General features: G+C 36.3%; 1 protein-coding gene across 1 annotated transcript; it reads left to right on the top strand.

The window, feature by feature from the left end:
• Nucleotides 2,773–9,167, top strand: LOC109223478 (F-box protein At3g58530). The gene is made up of 12 exons (XM_019387808.1): nt 2,773–2,996; nt 3,140–3,199; nt 4,062–4,145; nt 4,485–4,615; nt 4,719–4,794; nt 6,870–6,940; nt 7,251–7,337; nt 7,500–7,572; nt 7,684–7,751; nt 7,842–7,910; nt 8,249–8,354; nt 8,632–9,167. Exons 1-12 carry the CDS (start codon nt 2,790–2,792, stop codon nt 8,695–8,697), a joined length of 1,098 nt encoding a protein of 365 aa, XP_019243353.1. The 5' UTR covers nt 2,773–2,789; the 3' UTR covers nt 8,698–9,167.

The following is a 12,963-nucleotide window of genomic DNA, read 5'->3' as shown; positions in this document are numbered from 1 at the left end:
TCTCAACGACAGGGGACGAAACTTTAATAACATATACATTACGAGAAAAGAGTCTAAGTGCATGTAAAACAAAAAGCTTATAAGAGCAATTCTAAAATAATTACAAAATAACACTTTACGAATATTCTATAAGAAATTCTTTTCTTTTTCTTTCTTATAAAATTAAATACTTCACTTTATACTTTGGGAGTTCCAACTATCCTGACCTATTTCTGTCTTAATCACCGTGTGATCGGCACGGGTTTGATCGAATGGGCCCAATCCACGAGGTGCCACTCGCTTCATGGTTCTCATCGCTAATGTATCATACCTTAGCATAGATAAGTAAATTCTCAGCAACGAGACCCTTGACTCGTGTGCTCCCTACTTTGGTACAAGTAGTTTCAACGCCTTGGTCAAGACCCTCGGCCTGGACGATGACCCCTTCTCGGAATAAAGGATACTCCCAAAAATCTTTTCTTTCTAAAACTTCTTCTTGTGACTTTTCAAGTCTAAATCTTTTAAACATACTCATACTGGAATCCTTAAATGTAAGGTATGGCATAAGAATGTAACATTCAAAAGTATTTCTAAAGATTCTTGCTTCTTCATGAAAATTTTCTTATCAACATAAAAATGGCCTATAAGAATTACACAAAAATCTGAAAATGTAAGCACATATATCAGAATAAATCATCTAAACTTTAACTAAAATAGTTCTAAGCTAATAGGTATTCACTCACTTCAATTTAGTACATATTAACTCTTTTAGACAATTCATCAAACACCTTGTATGCATGTTTTTGTGAGTTAAACCACTTTGGTAAAGGGTTATATCAACTCACCTCAAAACTTCTCGAGCCAGTATGTAGGCCCCAGTCCAATTGACATCAGTTAAACAATTGATTCTACAACAACTAGTGCATTTTAATCAATTTTTAAAGTTTCTTACCTAGACATGAAATTTATTGTTGATATAGAGAAAGAAGGGAATTAACTATTCAATTCTTACCTATTACCACTGTAGAATAATTAACAATAGGGAATTTTATATACCTGAGTTCAAGAATTAGTAGTTTGTAAAGAACCCTAGGATTTTCCGTTGCCTGCGTGAGTAAGTAGCTCTGTTTCGTAGCTCTCTGTTTCGTAAGCGAACAGAACTAGTGTTCTATTTTTCGTCCAAGGCTTTGGCCTTCCGACTTTTACGTGAATGACAGTGTTTTGCTTAAGGCTTGAAGCCTTTGTTTTCCAACAGCCCATTTTATGGGCTTTAGCCCCCCGCCCACCCACTTTTTTTAAAAAAAATTTAATTTAACTAATAATTAATGATACCCACTTTTAATAATTAATAATATTAAAATTATTAATATTTCCCTAATTGTATATCCAATTCTTTATAAATAGAAAAGTAACTCAAAAATCAATCACAAGGGTTAATATCCATAATAGAAGTATAATTTAAGATTAAAAGAAACATTAAATTCTATATTTAGCGTGTCTTGAAACTTTTATAGGTTTGAGGAGTGTTACAATTTTCTTTACATCTTCATGTGTAAAATTTGTCTTTATTTTAAAATTAATAAGTAAATTAAATAGTACTATTAGTAAAATATTTAAAAAAATTATATGGCGGTTGGTGGTGATGATGTTTAACAATGATAGTTGTGGGTGCTAAGTGGGTTGTGGCTGGTGTTGGTGTTGGTTGATAGACGTGATTATGGGTGGTAGATGATGGATGCCAGTAATAGTTAATGGTGGTGGTGACTAATAATAGTGATGGGTGATATATAGTGATGGTTGTGGTGATGGGTGATTGTTGTGGTAATGGTGGTTGGTGGTGATGGTTGAAAATGATGGCTAGTGGTAGTGACAACTGATGTTCGTGCTTTACAGCGGTGGTAGTTATGGCTATGGATAGTGGTTATGGGTAGTGGATAGTGGCAGAGGCGGATGTAGAATTTAAGCTCTATGAGTTCAACCTTGAAGGGTTTTTGCCATAAACATATTATATTTTTAAATTATAGGTTCGAACCTACTATTTATTATAATTTTAGTAAATTTTTACACATAAATTTATGCTCTGCTCCAAAAGTACTGGGCTCAATTGAATCCGTTTTTGTCACTCTACATCCGCCTCTAGATAGTGGGTGATGGTAGTCTATAATGATTGGGGGGGGGGGGGAGGAACGATATCGATGGTGATGATGATTAGTGGTGAAAGTATAGGAGTAACAGTGAAATATTATTTTTTATAAATTTTTGAATGTATAACATCTTAATGATATTAAGACTCTTTATAGATCTTAATAATTATGATCTATTTGGACCTATTAAATGGTTGTAAAATTAAAAAAACGCATACTTAATGGTTAAAATCTGAATGACCAAGATTCAAATTAAAAAACAAATGCATTTAATGACTGAAATCTGAGTGATTCCCGTTTGGACATGAGTTTTTTTCCACTTTTTCTTCGAAAAATTTTAACTTTTTTTCGAAATCTGTGTTTGGCCATAAAATTTCCAATTTTCACTTGAAGATGAATTTTGGAATTTTTCGAAAATTTGAAAAACTCCAAAAAGTTGTTTTCAAAATTTTCACCTAGATCACTCACAAAACTTCAAAAATAACCCAAAATTATATTTATGTCAAAACACAACTCTAATTTTCAAATATCATTTTCACGATTTTTTTTTTTTTGGGAATTTTATAATTCTTATGGGTGTTTCTACTATTATTCAAAAATAAGAGGAGCTTTACGCAATATCAAAATGTCAAGGAGACCCATTCCTAAAATGACAAAGGACTAAAAATGGAGAAAATGCAGAAAGAGCCATTGTCGAAGTCCAGCAGAACAATGGAGGAAAAGGTAACAGCAGAAGCTATTTGGAACAAAGAAACAGTGCCAAAAGTGATGAAAATAGTGAGTACCAGACTCCCCCAAAGAGAACTCATCACTCTTCTATTTATCAGCCCTTGGATTCACCGCAGTCTCCATTCACACCCCTCTCTCTGGCTGGTTAGTTCAATTCTTTATTTACATATATATATATATATATATATATATATATTTATTTATTTATTTAATGTCTTTTATAAAAAAAGTACGAATTTCCTTATGTGGGGTTGTATTGTTTTTGTGTATTTGTTTTTCTCTTACAGGTTCTTGATTTTCATGAGATGAGTAATGCTGGCAATCGCCTTGTTTCAGCTCTTTCTTTGGTTTGTTTCCTTTTTATCCATTTTTCTTTTGTGGGTTAGTTATCATGCTAATAGATTTTTCTAAGTAACCAGTTTTGGCTCCTGGATTAATGTAAGAAGGAAAAGTGAACTGCGTTATAGTTTGTCTTTTGGAAATTTGGAAGCATAATGTGAGTGGAGAAAGATGGAAATCGGGTCCCATATGATAAGAGGGGCTGAAAGATAAAACTAGTCTTATTTTGGTTTAGGTAGATGTTGTATGTTGTATAACTGTAAGCCTGCAGCTCTTTGGTGCTGTTAAGATGGTAGTATCAGCTTCTATTACAGATACTAGTGGAGAGAAGACCAATATTTATGTTGGACATAACCCATGTATCGACGGGATAAGAACCGGAAATCACTTGGTCTTAGCACCTTCATCTTAAATGCTCACCACTAGGCTAGGTTTCGTTGGCTTCTTTCTACCTTTTTTGTCAAGCAATAGGAACACTAGTAGGAACTAGTTCCATCTGGTGCAGATACTAGTGAGGATAATACTGATTAGGTGATTTCTTCACATTTGCCCCAACCTTGGCGGGCGAGTTACCCGGTACTTGGGTTGGTTGGAGGTAGCAGGTACCCAGAATAATTGAGGTGTGTGCAAGCTGGCCTGGATACCACCTTCATCCCAAAAAAGTGATGTCTGAGTTGGACATAAAACCGTACATTGACAAAGGCCGCAGATGTTTGTCTTAGCCTCCGTCTTAACTGATAACCAGGCCAGTCTTCATTGGTTTATGTGCTATTCTGTTAAGTTGGTGATGAAAAGAAGCAATTTATAAGAATGAGTTTCTTTAATTTAGGGAGACAGGTCTTTTATTTGTCTTATATTTTGTTTTTGCAGCCGAGATATCGCAATGTGAAGCATATCAACCTTGAGTTTGCACAGGATATTGAAGACAAGCAACTGGAAATTGTTAAAAGCAAGGTGGGATTTGCGAAGTCATATAAATTAGCATGTTTTCATAGTTTCTTCTATAATTTCCAGTCAGTACAAATTCCGATGTGGAGGCTGCCTCATTTGATTAGCACCTCTGACCTTATTATTTACCACCATCTACTTGGAACCATTTTATAATCCTCAGAAAGTTAGAAGTAATCTTTTTCCTTGTTATCTTAACAGCTTAGATCTTATCATCTAATGGAGATAACTAAAAGTTTGCTTAATCCTTGTAATATGTGGTAACAAATAACTTTTAATGTGTCCTGCATGGTACTCTTTTTGTCACAGAAAATTTGATGTTTCCGTGGTGTCATAAATCTGCAGTGTGGGGATTCCCTTTTAAATCTGGAGATTCTAAATCTAAATGGCTGTCAAAGGATCTCTGACAAGGCAATCGAAGTAGTGACAAGTACTTGTCCTAGACTGAAGGTCTTTTCCATTTATTGGAATGTAAGGTATCTCAAGCTTCATCTAATGCTCTTTCCCAGTTTATTATATAGCTGATGCATGACCAAAGAGATTCAATTTGTCACCTGCAATTTTTGGATAAACTTTTAGAGTAACAGATGTTGGCATTACTCATCTGGTCAAGAACTGCAGATCAGTGGTCGATTTGAACTTAAGTGGCTGCAAGGTACATGGATTTCTAATGTGTTATACATATGTTTCAGTATTATTTTATGAGCATGTCTTGCATCAACCTCCAGAAGCGCCGGTTCATAGGTCTGAGACCATGGTGATTTAAGCTACAGAGGGGCGAGATAGACCTAAAATCACAACGAAGGAAGTTGCTTTGAAAGACCTGCAATTTCTTGGAATTCATGCAGACTTAACAAAAAATAGGGAACAACAGAAGAAAAAGATCCATACAAGCGATACCAATTAGTTGGGCTTAAGGCTTAGTCATGTTAGTATGCTCACTTTAGGTCCAATGTTGTCTAGGAGTTTTTTTAATCTTGTTAGATATTTGTATGCTAGAGAAAATGCAGAGAACATATAGTGTTAGAGAACCTAAATATTTGATATTTGATAAAGACCGGCCTAAATGAAGCAACATGGATATGATGATTCATATAGTCAATCCCAGCATAGCTGGGATTGAAACATAATTATTATTGCTGTGTACGTCGACTTCAGCGTTCTTTGTAAATTATTATTCTTGTCTAAAATGCTTAAGACTTCATTTTTTTGGGTAAAGTAAATATCTCTATTCATGTTGGGAGAAAAAAGACCCTGTATACAAGCAGTATACCAAAAAAGTAAAGAACCTGAAATGAAATATGGTTCTCTAATAAAAGCCACCCAATCATCTATACAAGTAGAGACCTGGTGGCTTCACCAAAACAAACTAAAAACACGGGGTATGTCATTCTCGACCTGGTGGGCTGTCGGAGTTTGGTTTTTGGACAATGATTCTGGCAAAAGGTTCTGGTATTTTCCATGGTACAATCCGTGGTTAACACTAAGTAATGAAGTGAGTTTTAGGGCGTGAAAGAAAGGCGAGGGAGAGAACATTTACTGGCCCAAAACGTCGATGGTCGGCGATCATTTTTCTGGCCAGCCATGACTTAATTCGAGATTCCCTCGTTTCCTCTAAAAAACGGAGAAGAAAAGATAGCTGCTTCTTCTTTGTTGGGACCCCTCCCCTGCTTTTTCTTCTTTTTGTTCAGATCCCTCCCTCTTTTTCTTTTCAGATCCCATACCCCTAATCTGCCTCCGGCTTCTTTTTCATTTTCACGACGACTTCTTGTAGTAGCGGAAGTTTTTTGCCATGGTAGCAATTAACCATGGGCTTATATAAGATGTGGTTTTCAAGTTCTTTCATTGTTTATTCTTGTATGTTTATCAATTAGGATTAAATAGGAATGGGAGTTGGTAAATGATCTAAGAAAAGTGAGGAAGGAGGAGGAGGGTCAAAAGGACAAAAAACCAAGAGAAAAGCGTAATTTTAAGTCATGTACACACTTAAATGTATGTGGAAAACAAAATATTTTCTCTGTCAGTCTGAGGTGTTTACGAGAGTGTCTAAATGGTCCCTAGCTAAGTTGGAGTTCCGGACAAATCTTGCCAAGTTTAAGGGGCTATCTAGGTGTTTGGCCTTGTATAAAATTTGACAAGTATAAGAGAAAAGTAGTAAGTGATACTCTGCACACTTGCAACACAAGTAAAAAGAAGCTTCTACTGTATCTAATGATAATATCATTTGATGCGAGCTCCATGCATCTAAGGCTTGACACTCGTGCAACATAGGATACACTCAAAAGCTTTTTGTCTCCCTAAATCAACCTGATGCCAATATGTACTACATTCACTAGAACTTTATCATGTCTCTATTGACCTTATTGTAAAGTTCAATAGGAGCCTAGATAAAGCAAGTTAGTTTTAATTTGCTCTTCAGTTATACAAGACAAATATGCTGAGGTGTTTGTGAAGTTCACCTCAAAACATTTCAAATTCGTCCTTTGCCTTTTTCTTTAGTGATAAGTATAACGATCTAATTCTTATTTTGCTTGGCTGCTGTGTCAGTCTGTGACTTCTACCTCCTACATTCATTCTCTTTGCCCTGAGCTGCAGGTGCTTTTCAACAGTTTAAGTTCGCAATATGCAAACACACTGCACTTGTTTCTCATTATGCAAATCCTCTGACTTTCATTTAATTTATACTCTTTTGTGCTGAAGATCGTCTCATTTTGTTGATATGCTATGCAGAATATTACAGATAAAAGTTTGCATCTTGTTGCTGACAATTATCAAGAAATGGAATCCTTGAACATCACTAGGTTGGAGATTTTCTCTCAATTTGCAAAAGATTGTTCTGAGAGAGAAAGAAAAAGAAAAAAAATGTTAAGGAAGAGTTGTTTTCAAATGTTATAGCATCTCTGGGATAGAAGCGTGCTCTTTCTTGGCTTTAGGCCTTCGTGTGTTGTATGGTGATGGTCTGATATTGATAAACCTCCCTTTCTCTAAGAAGGATACTTATAATTGAGTATTTTTAGAGTATTGCTAATTGTTTGGTCTTTATAACCTTTTTGAGAGGGATAGACACAATTATGTCTTCTTGATTGTACTGATTTAGTTAGATGTTATTAGGTGCATCAAGCTGACAGATTCTGGTTTGCAACGGATTTTACTGAAGTGCTCTTCTCTTCAGAGTTTGAACCTTTACGCCCTTTCCACGTAACCACTTGTTTCATTTTTATATACCTGTCAAAAAAATATGTTCCGTTTTATTGTATGTCGTGTGTGTATGCACCTTTCTATCTCTCAAAGATATACTACAAATTTGCATGTGTTGTTTGAATTCCTCATCAGACAAGCTGCTTCCTTTCTTACTTGCAGTTTAACAGATGAAGCTTATAAGAAGATATCTCTTTTGCCTCATCTTATATTCCTGGATCTCTGTGGTGCTCAGGTATAATCTTTAGCATTCTCTTGAACTGTTTTTTTCCGTGCATTATGCTATTGCATGGTGCAATGATGAAATTGTTTAAGTGACATTGTATTAACTCAAGTTGTCCTTCAGAATCTAACAGATGATGGGCTTTCTTGTATAGCCATGTGCAAAAACCTGGTGTCTCTCAATTTGACATGGTATGTAACACAGTTATTTTTTAATTTTCATCTGGAGCAGAAGGAGATATAGTAGTATGTTCTTGGACTGATATCTATTGGCATTGACAGGTGTGTACGAGTCACTGATGTTGGGGTAATAGCAATAGCTCAAGGCTGCAGGTCTCTTGAATTCCTAAGGTAAATCTGGACCTAAAATTATCAATAAAAATAGGAGACGGAGATGGCCTATGATATGTTACTTCACCACCTCCACAAAATTGACAAATATTCAATTTTGTGAACTAATTGAGATAGGGATGTCCTGCTTTTTCATGTTTCAAGGTTTGTCTAGTCACTGGACCTCCAGCTTAAGCAATAATAAAACATAAAGTATAGTCAATTGCTATTGACTGCAGATTTGTTTGAAAGTTAATTAATGACCTGGTGGCCGATTTCGGTAACCGACTAAACTCGTGACCTTCCAGCAATCTGATTGTACTATATTTATTTAATTTCTTTTTGTGCTGCTCCTGCAGTTTATTTGGGATACTTGGGGTATCTGACAAGTGCTTGGAGGTGCTTTCTAGCTTTTGCTCTGATACACTTACAACCCTTGATGTAAATGGCTGCACCAATATAAAGGTACAGAATATCTTTAGAATCTCCAGCCATGCTATCACCTTTGTTTCCTAGAACATTGGCTCGTAAAATCGCATGTGATAAAGTTGGAAAACAACTGGATTGTGCTATTAGCAATTAAGCCTTCCATCTTTCAATATGGTTTACACAGTAGGTTTTCTAAGTTTATCACTTGGTCGGCTGGAAGTCCCCATTCTTCCCATATGACCTTTCATATTTTTCTCATATCGCCCCATGATTCATATGATTGTTCTTACTATGCTGGTACATCACTTTGTAGAATCGCAGCCGTGATCAACTGCTCAAGTTATTCCCCAACCTGACGTGCTTCAAAGTGCATAGCTAAGTTGTCATTTTGTCGATGATTTCATCTGCTCTTCTGTAGTGACTATCTCAGCTAGCACAGAGTGAGTGAAAGAAACTGATGCCAAATGCCAAATTGCTAAAGGATACAATGAGCCCTTGATTTATTACCAACAGGAGAAAAAGAGTGAAGGGGAAAGTCAGTTTACCTGCTTCTACGAAAGATAAAACAAGGTAACTTGGCATGCTTTGGGCGCCACTTAGTGTATCATCCTTTCGTGGCGGATATTTTTAATTCCTTCATATGCTCACTCAACATGGTCATCTCTTGTGTGATCCAAGCTGATGCATTTTCTATACATGTAAGTTCTCAGCATTAATTTATGGCCTTTTGAATTCCTAAACTTTAAGCGCTTCGTGTAGCTACACAATGTTTTATGGAGAATCATGTAATCTTGAATTGGTCCAATCTGTATCATACTCTAAGCTTCTTTTATTTGTCAGAATTTGTGATCAAATTGTCAAATTGTCATACGCTAATACTTGAACTTGACTGAGTATCTGCCGTGACCAAATTGTCAATAATTGTGAGAAAATGATAGCAAGTCATAAAAGACACAGAAATAAATTAGTGTTAAAGATAACAGATCTATTTGGTGAAGCTAATGATAGAAAATAGTACACTACCTCCTATGCTTGTGCTATTACCAGTTTTGGAGTGGCTGGCAAAGTCAATGAAAACCTGAGCATCTGGGGAGTTAAATATTAGAAGTGCTATCACAGAGCAAATGAAATGGAATTAGCTTCAAATATTAGTAAAATCAATTAAGGAACCTTAGTTTTAGTATTGAGGATGAAAGAATTTGTCTCAAGGATTATGTAATATCCCTGGGCAAATCTCATATTAGTAAAATACAGGAGAGATGCTAGGTATATAAGAAAGCACATGATAAAGTCGTGCTGACCTAATCTCAAAGCGGACATTATCACTAGTGGCCTGAGCTGTTATATATCAGGGTATTCTGAAACATTAGCCGGAGCACCGAGACGTATTGCAGATTGAGTGGGAAGGTAGCATTGAGTTTGAAGCTAATATCTTGTAAGGCCCTGTAAAAGTTCACCAAGGATTTAAGTTTTAATGGTGCCAAGGTAAGCTAACGTGCCACAAACCGGATTTTTGGATTGTGCAATGCATCGTGGAGTTGGTAGAAGAATTTGTAGAAAGCGACAATTCTGTGGTCCATTATGCTATAGCGGATCTGTTCCGCTGATCATGGAATCACCACGGAATGAATCAGAAGCAAATCAAATTTGAAAAGCATTTTGTGGCCATTCTGCTGGTTGCATAACCATTATGCTACCGCGAAATTGCATCGTGAAATTGACCAGCCCCAACCCAGAATTTGAAAGCCATTTTGTGGCCATTCTGCTGGCCGCATATCCATTCTGCTACCGCGAAATGGCATCGCGGAATTGACATACCATTTTGTGGCCATTCTCCTGGCCACATATCTGTTCTGCTACCACGGAATTACACCACATAATTGACATCGGGGGGAATTTTTGAAAATTTTCTTATCCGACCCTATTTTGATATAAGGCTTTAGGGGGTCATTTTATCAGATATAACTTGATGTTTTAGAGTGAGGGTATCAATTTAGAGAGAGGGGGAGAAGCTCTATCAAATTATACTCTTCAATTTTTGCACAAACCTTGGGAATTCAAGGGGGAAACTCACAAGACCTTCTACTTACAAGGTAAGACTTCATTCCTAGATTTTAGAAAATAAAATAATGGGTTTATGTAGGATCTTATCATGGTAGGGTTTGTTGGATGGTGACCGAAATCCATAAGCCCTCAATCTCGAATTTGGGAGTATGTGAAGACTAGAAAATGTGATTTTGGTGGGTTTGAAGCAAATGGTTTGGCATGCATGTGACTAATGATGGTTGATGGGTGTTGTAGGGATATTGTATATTGGTTGGCTGCTTGAAAATTCATGGTGAGGATAGAGGAATTTTTATTATGGGACCTTGTAATCGATCTCACATATTAGGTGTTTGATGAAATGTCAAAATGTGCTAAATCTAAGAACACCTTCCTAATTATGGTTAAATTTGGTTATGTGTCGCGACCCAAACCGCAGGGCCGCGACGGGCACCCGGTGCCTTACTCAACCGAGTACCAACGTAACATATCTTTCTTATCATACCATCATGGGTAAATGGGCTAGAAGGGCCGTCATAAGATAACCAGAATAAAACATAAGGGAATACTAGACATAGGACGGCCCAACATGATTATAGAAACTTATACATGTGACATACAGACCTATAAGGCTGACATGATCATTTGTATACTCAAAATATAAGCCGACAAGGCCATACAAGTATCCATAAATATGACATCTATCTACAAGCCTCTAAGAGTATATAAATGTCATAAAGGTCGTCACAGGCCCCCGCCATACCAATCAATACATGTCCAAATCATATTGACCAAATAGGCAACTCCGGAGCAAATGGAGTGCACCAACACCTTCCGCTGAGCTGATAGCCTACTTGGAGGACTGTCAACCTGTCTATCGGGACCTGCGGGCATGAAACGCAGCGTCCCCAGGCAAAAGGGACGCCAGTACAAATAAAGTACCGAGTATGTAAGGCATGAAAGCAGTATATAAAAGACATGAAAGAAACATGGAGTAAAGTACTCAACATGTAAGTCTGAATAGCTCTGTGAATCATGAAACATTTATAATGTGATGCATATGTGTATAAATGTCATACCATGCATAGGTATATGTGTACATAACATCATCAAGCCTCTGAGGGCATCCCATCATATCATCTCGACCACTGTGGGTGAAATCATCAACGTATACCGGCTGATAAGGTGGTGGTGCGATATAACGCCATAACCTTTTTCCATACCCCATATACATATAATATATGCGTATATAACGCCATCTGGTCATGGATCAATGTACATGTATAAATGAATGCAATGCATAATGAAGTAAGTCAATAAGATCTCTCGGAATGTCATAAGATCATTATGCCTTCGATTAATACCATGAAATAAACTTTATCAACTTACGTATTTTCTGAGACCCATGAACAAACGATATAATAATAGGACACATGGGGAATCAAGAACATATGCACCCCTAGTACTTCTAAGAATAGAGTCATTTGTGAAAGTTCGGCGTTTGCTCGTTTCATTTGTATCATATGGATCATGCCAAAAGGAAAGAAGGGATAACCTTAATATACCTTAACTCCATTGAGTCCTTAATACCTTCCAAGCAATTTTTCAAACAACTCAACTCAATCTACCATAACATAAGGAGATTCAAAATCAGTGCTGAGTAAAGGCTAAGTTCACAACTTAAACTAGTAGCTCGTTTATGTAAATTTGGGCAGCATCTACCCTGTAACAAGGACCTCCTCCAATACCATATACCAACAACAATGACAAGAGCAATCCATCAATACATAATTATCAATAACAAGAAACCATATAACAACAACAAGTCATAACTGCAAGCTCTGATTGGAATCCGTATACCCCATATCACCCCTTATAGACTTCTTACTTTAACTTACCAGTATCAGTAATATGATAATAAAGTTATTTATTAATGATTCCAGCCTTATACCATATATTTATAACAAAGAAAACAATTCCAACTCCAATTATCCTCAATTAGCAACTTTATTCACTAGTTCATGTTTAGTTCACCCATTTAACTTAATCAATATCAAGATAACCTTAAGCACATACAAGAACACAATATACATACCTCCTACAGTAGCTTCAAGTCGAAATCCAAGTTGAATTTAGCTTATAAAAGCCCTCAATGGCAATACAACACCATAGAAGTTACTTAAGCTAATCTTCACTTCCAATCTCAAAGCTAATCTTCACTTCCAATCTCAAGTTTCATATGTTTCTTTCACCAATTTACTCGATAAATATATAGACATGCATAACAACAGAAACCATATCATAGTCAAGTTATTTTCCCATTTTCCAGCCATAACAACATATATACATCATTTTTCAACTTATATCCATCGCAAAATACAACAAAACAACCCAACACACCCCAATCACTTCATACACAAAACAACAACTATAGTAGTGTCAAACAACCCGAAATGTTATAAAGAAAGACTAACCCACTATTTAGCCATTATGTGGTGTTTCTCCACACCCTTTATCCTCCCAAACTCCATTAAATAGTTTCAAAATAGACAGCCCAAAAACAACACGAAACAACCCACAAAACAGTCCACTACAAGTTGAA

Source organism: Nicotiana attenuata, chromosome 3 (assembly GCF_001879085.1).
Source record: "Nicotiana attenuata strain UT chromosome 3, NIATTr2, whole genome shotgun sequence".
Classification (NCBI taxonomy): domain Eukaryota; kingdom Viridiplantae; phylum Streptophyta; class Magnoliopsida; order Solanales; family Solanaceae; genus Nicotiana; species Nicotiana attenuata.
This window is presented reverse-complemented; position numbering and strand designations above follow the sequence as displayed.

What these genes read in the sequence shown, in the direction of transcription:
- LOC109223478 (XM_019387808.1), top strand. Translation starts at nt 2,790, where the DNA reads ATGGAGAAAATGCAGAAAGAGCCATTGTCGAAGTCCAGCAGAACAATG. An exon ending in TTGTTTCAGCTCTTTCTTTG is followed by an intron (nt 3,200 to 4,061) that starts GTTTGTTTCCTT and finishes TTGTTTTTGCAG; the next exon opens with CCGAGATATCGCAATGTGAA. An exon ending in GAATCCTTGAACATCACTAG is followed by an intron (nt 6,941 to 7,250) that starts GTTGGAGATTTT and finishes AGATGTTATTAG; the next exon opens with GTGCATCAAGCTGACAGATT.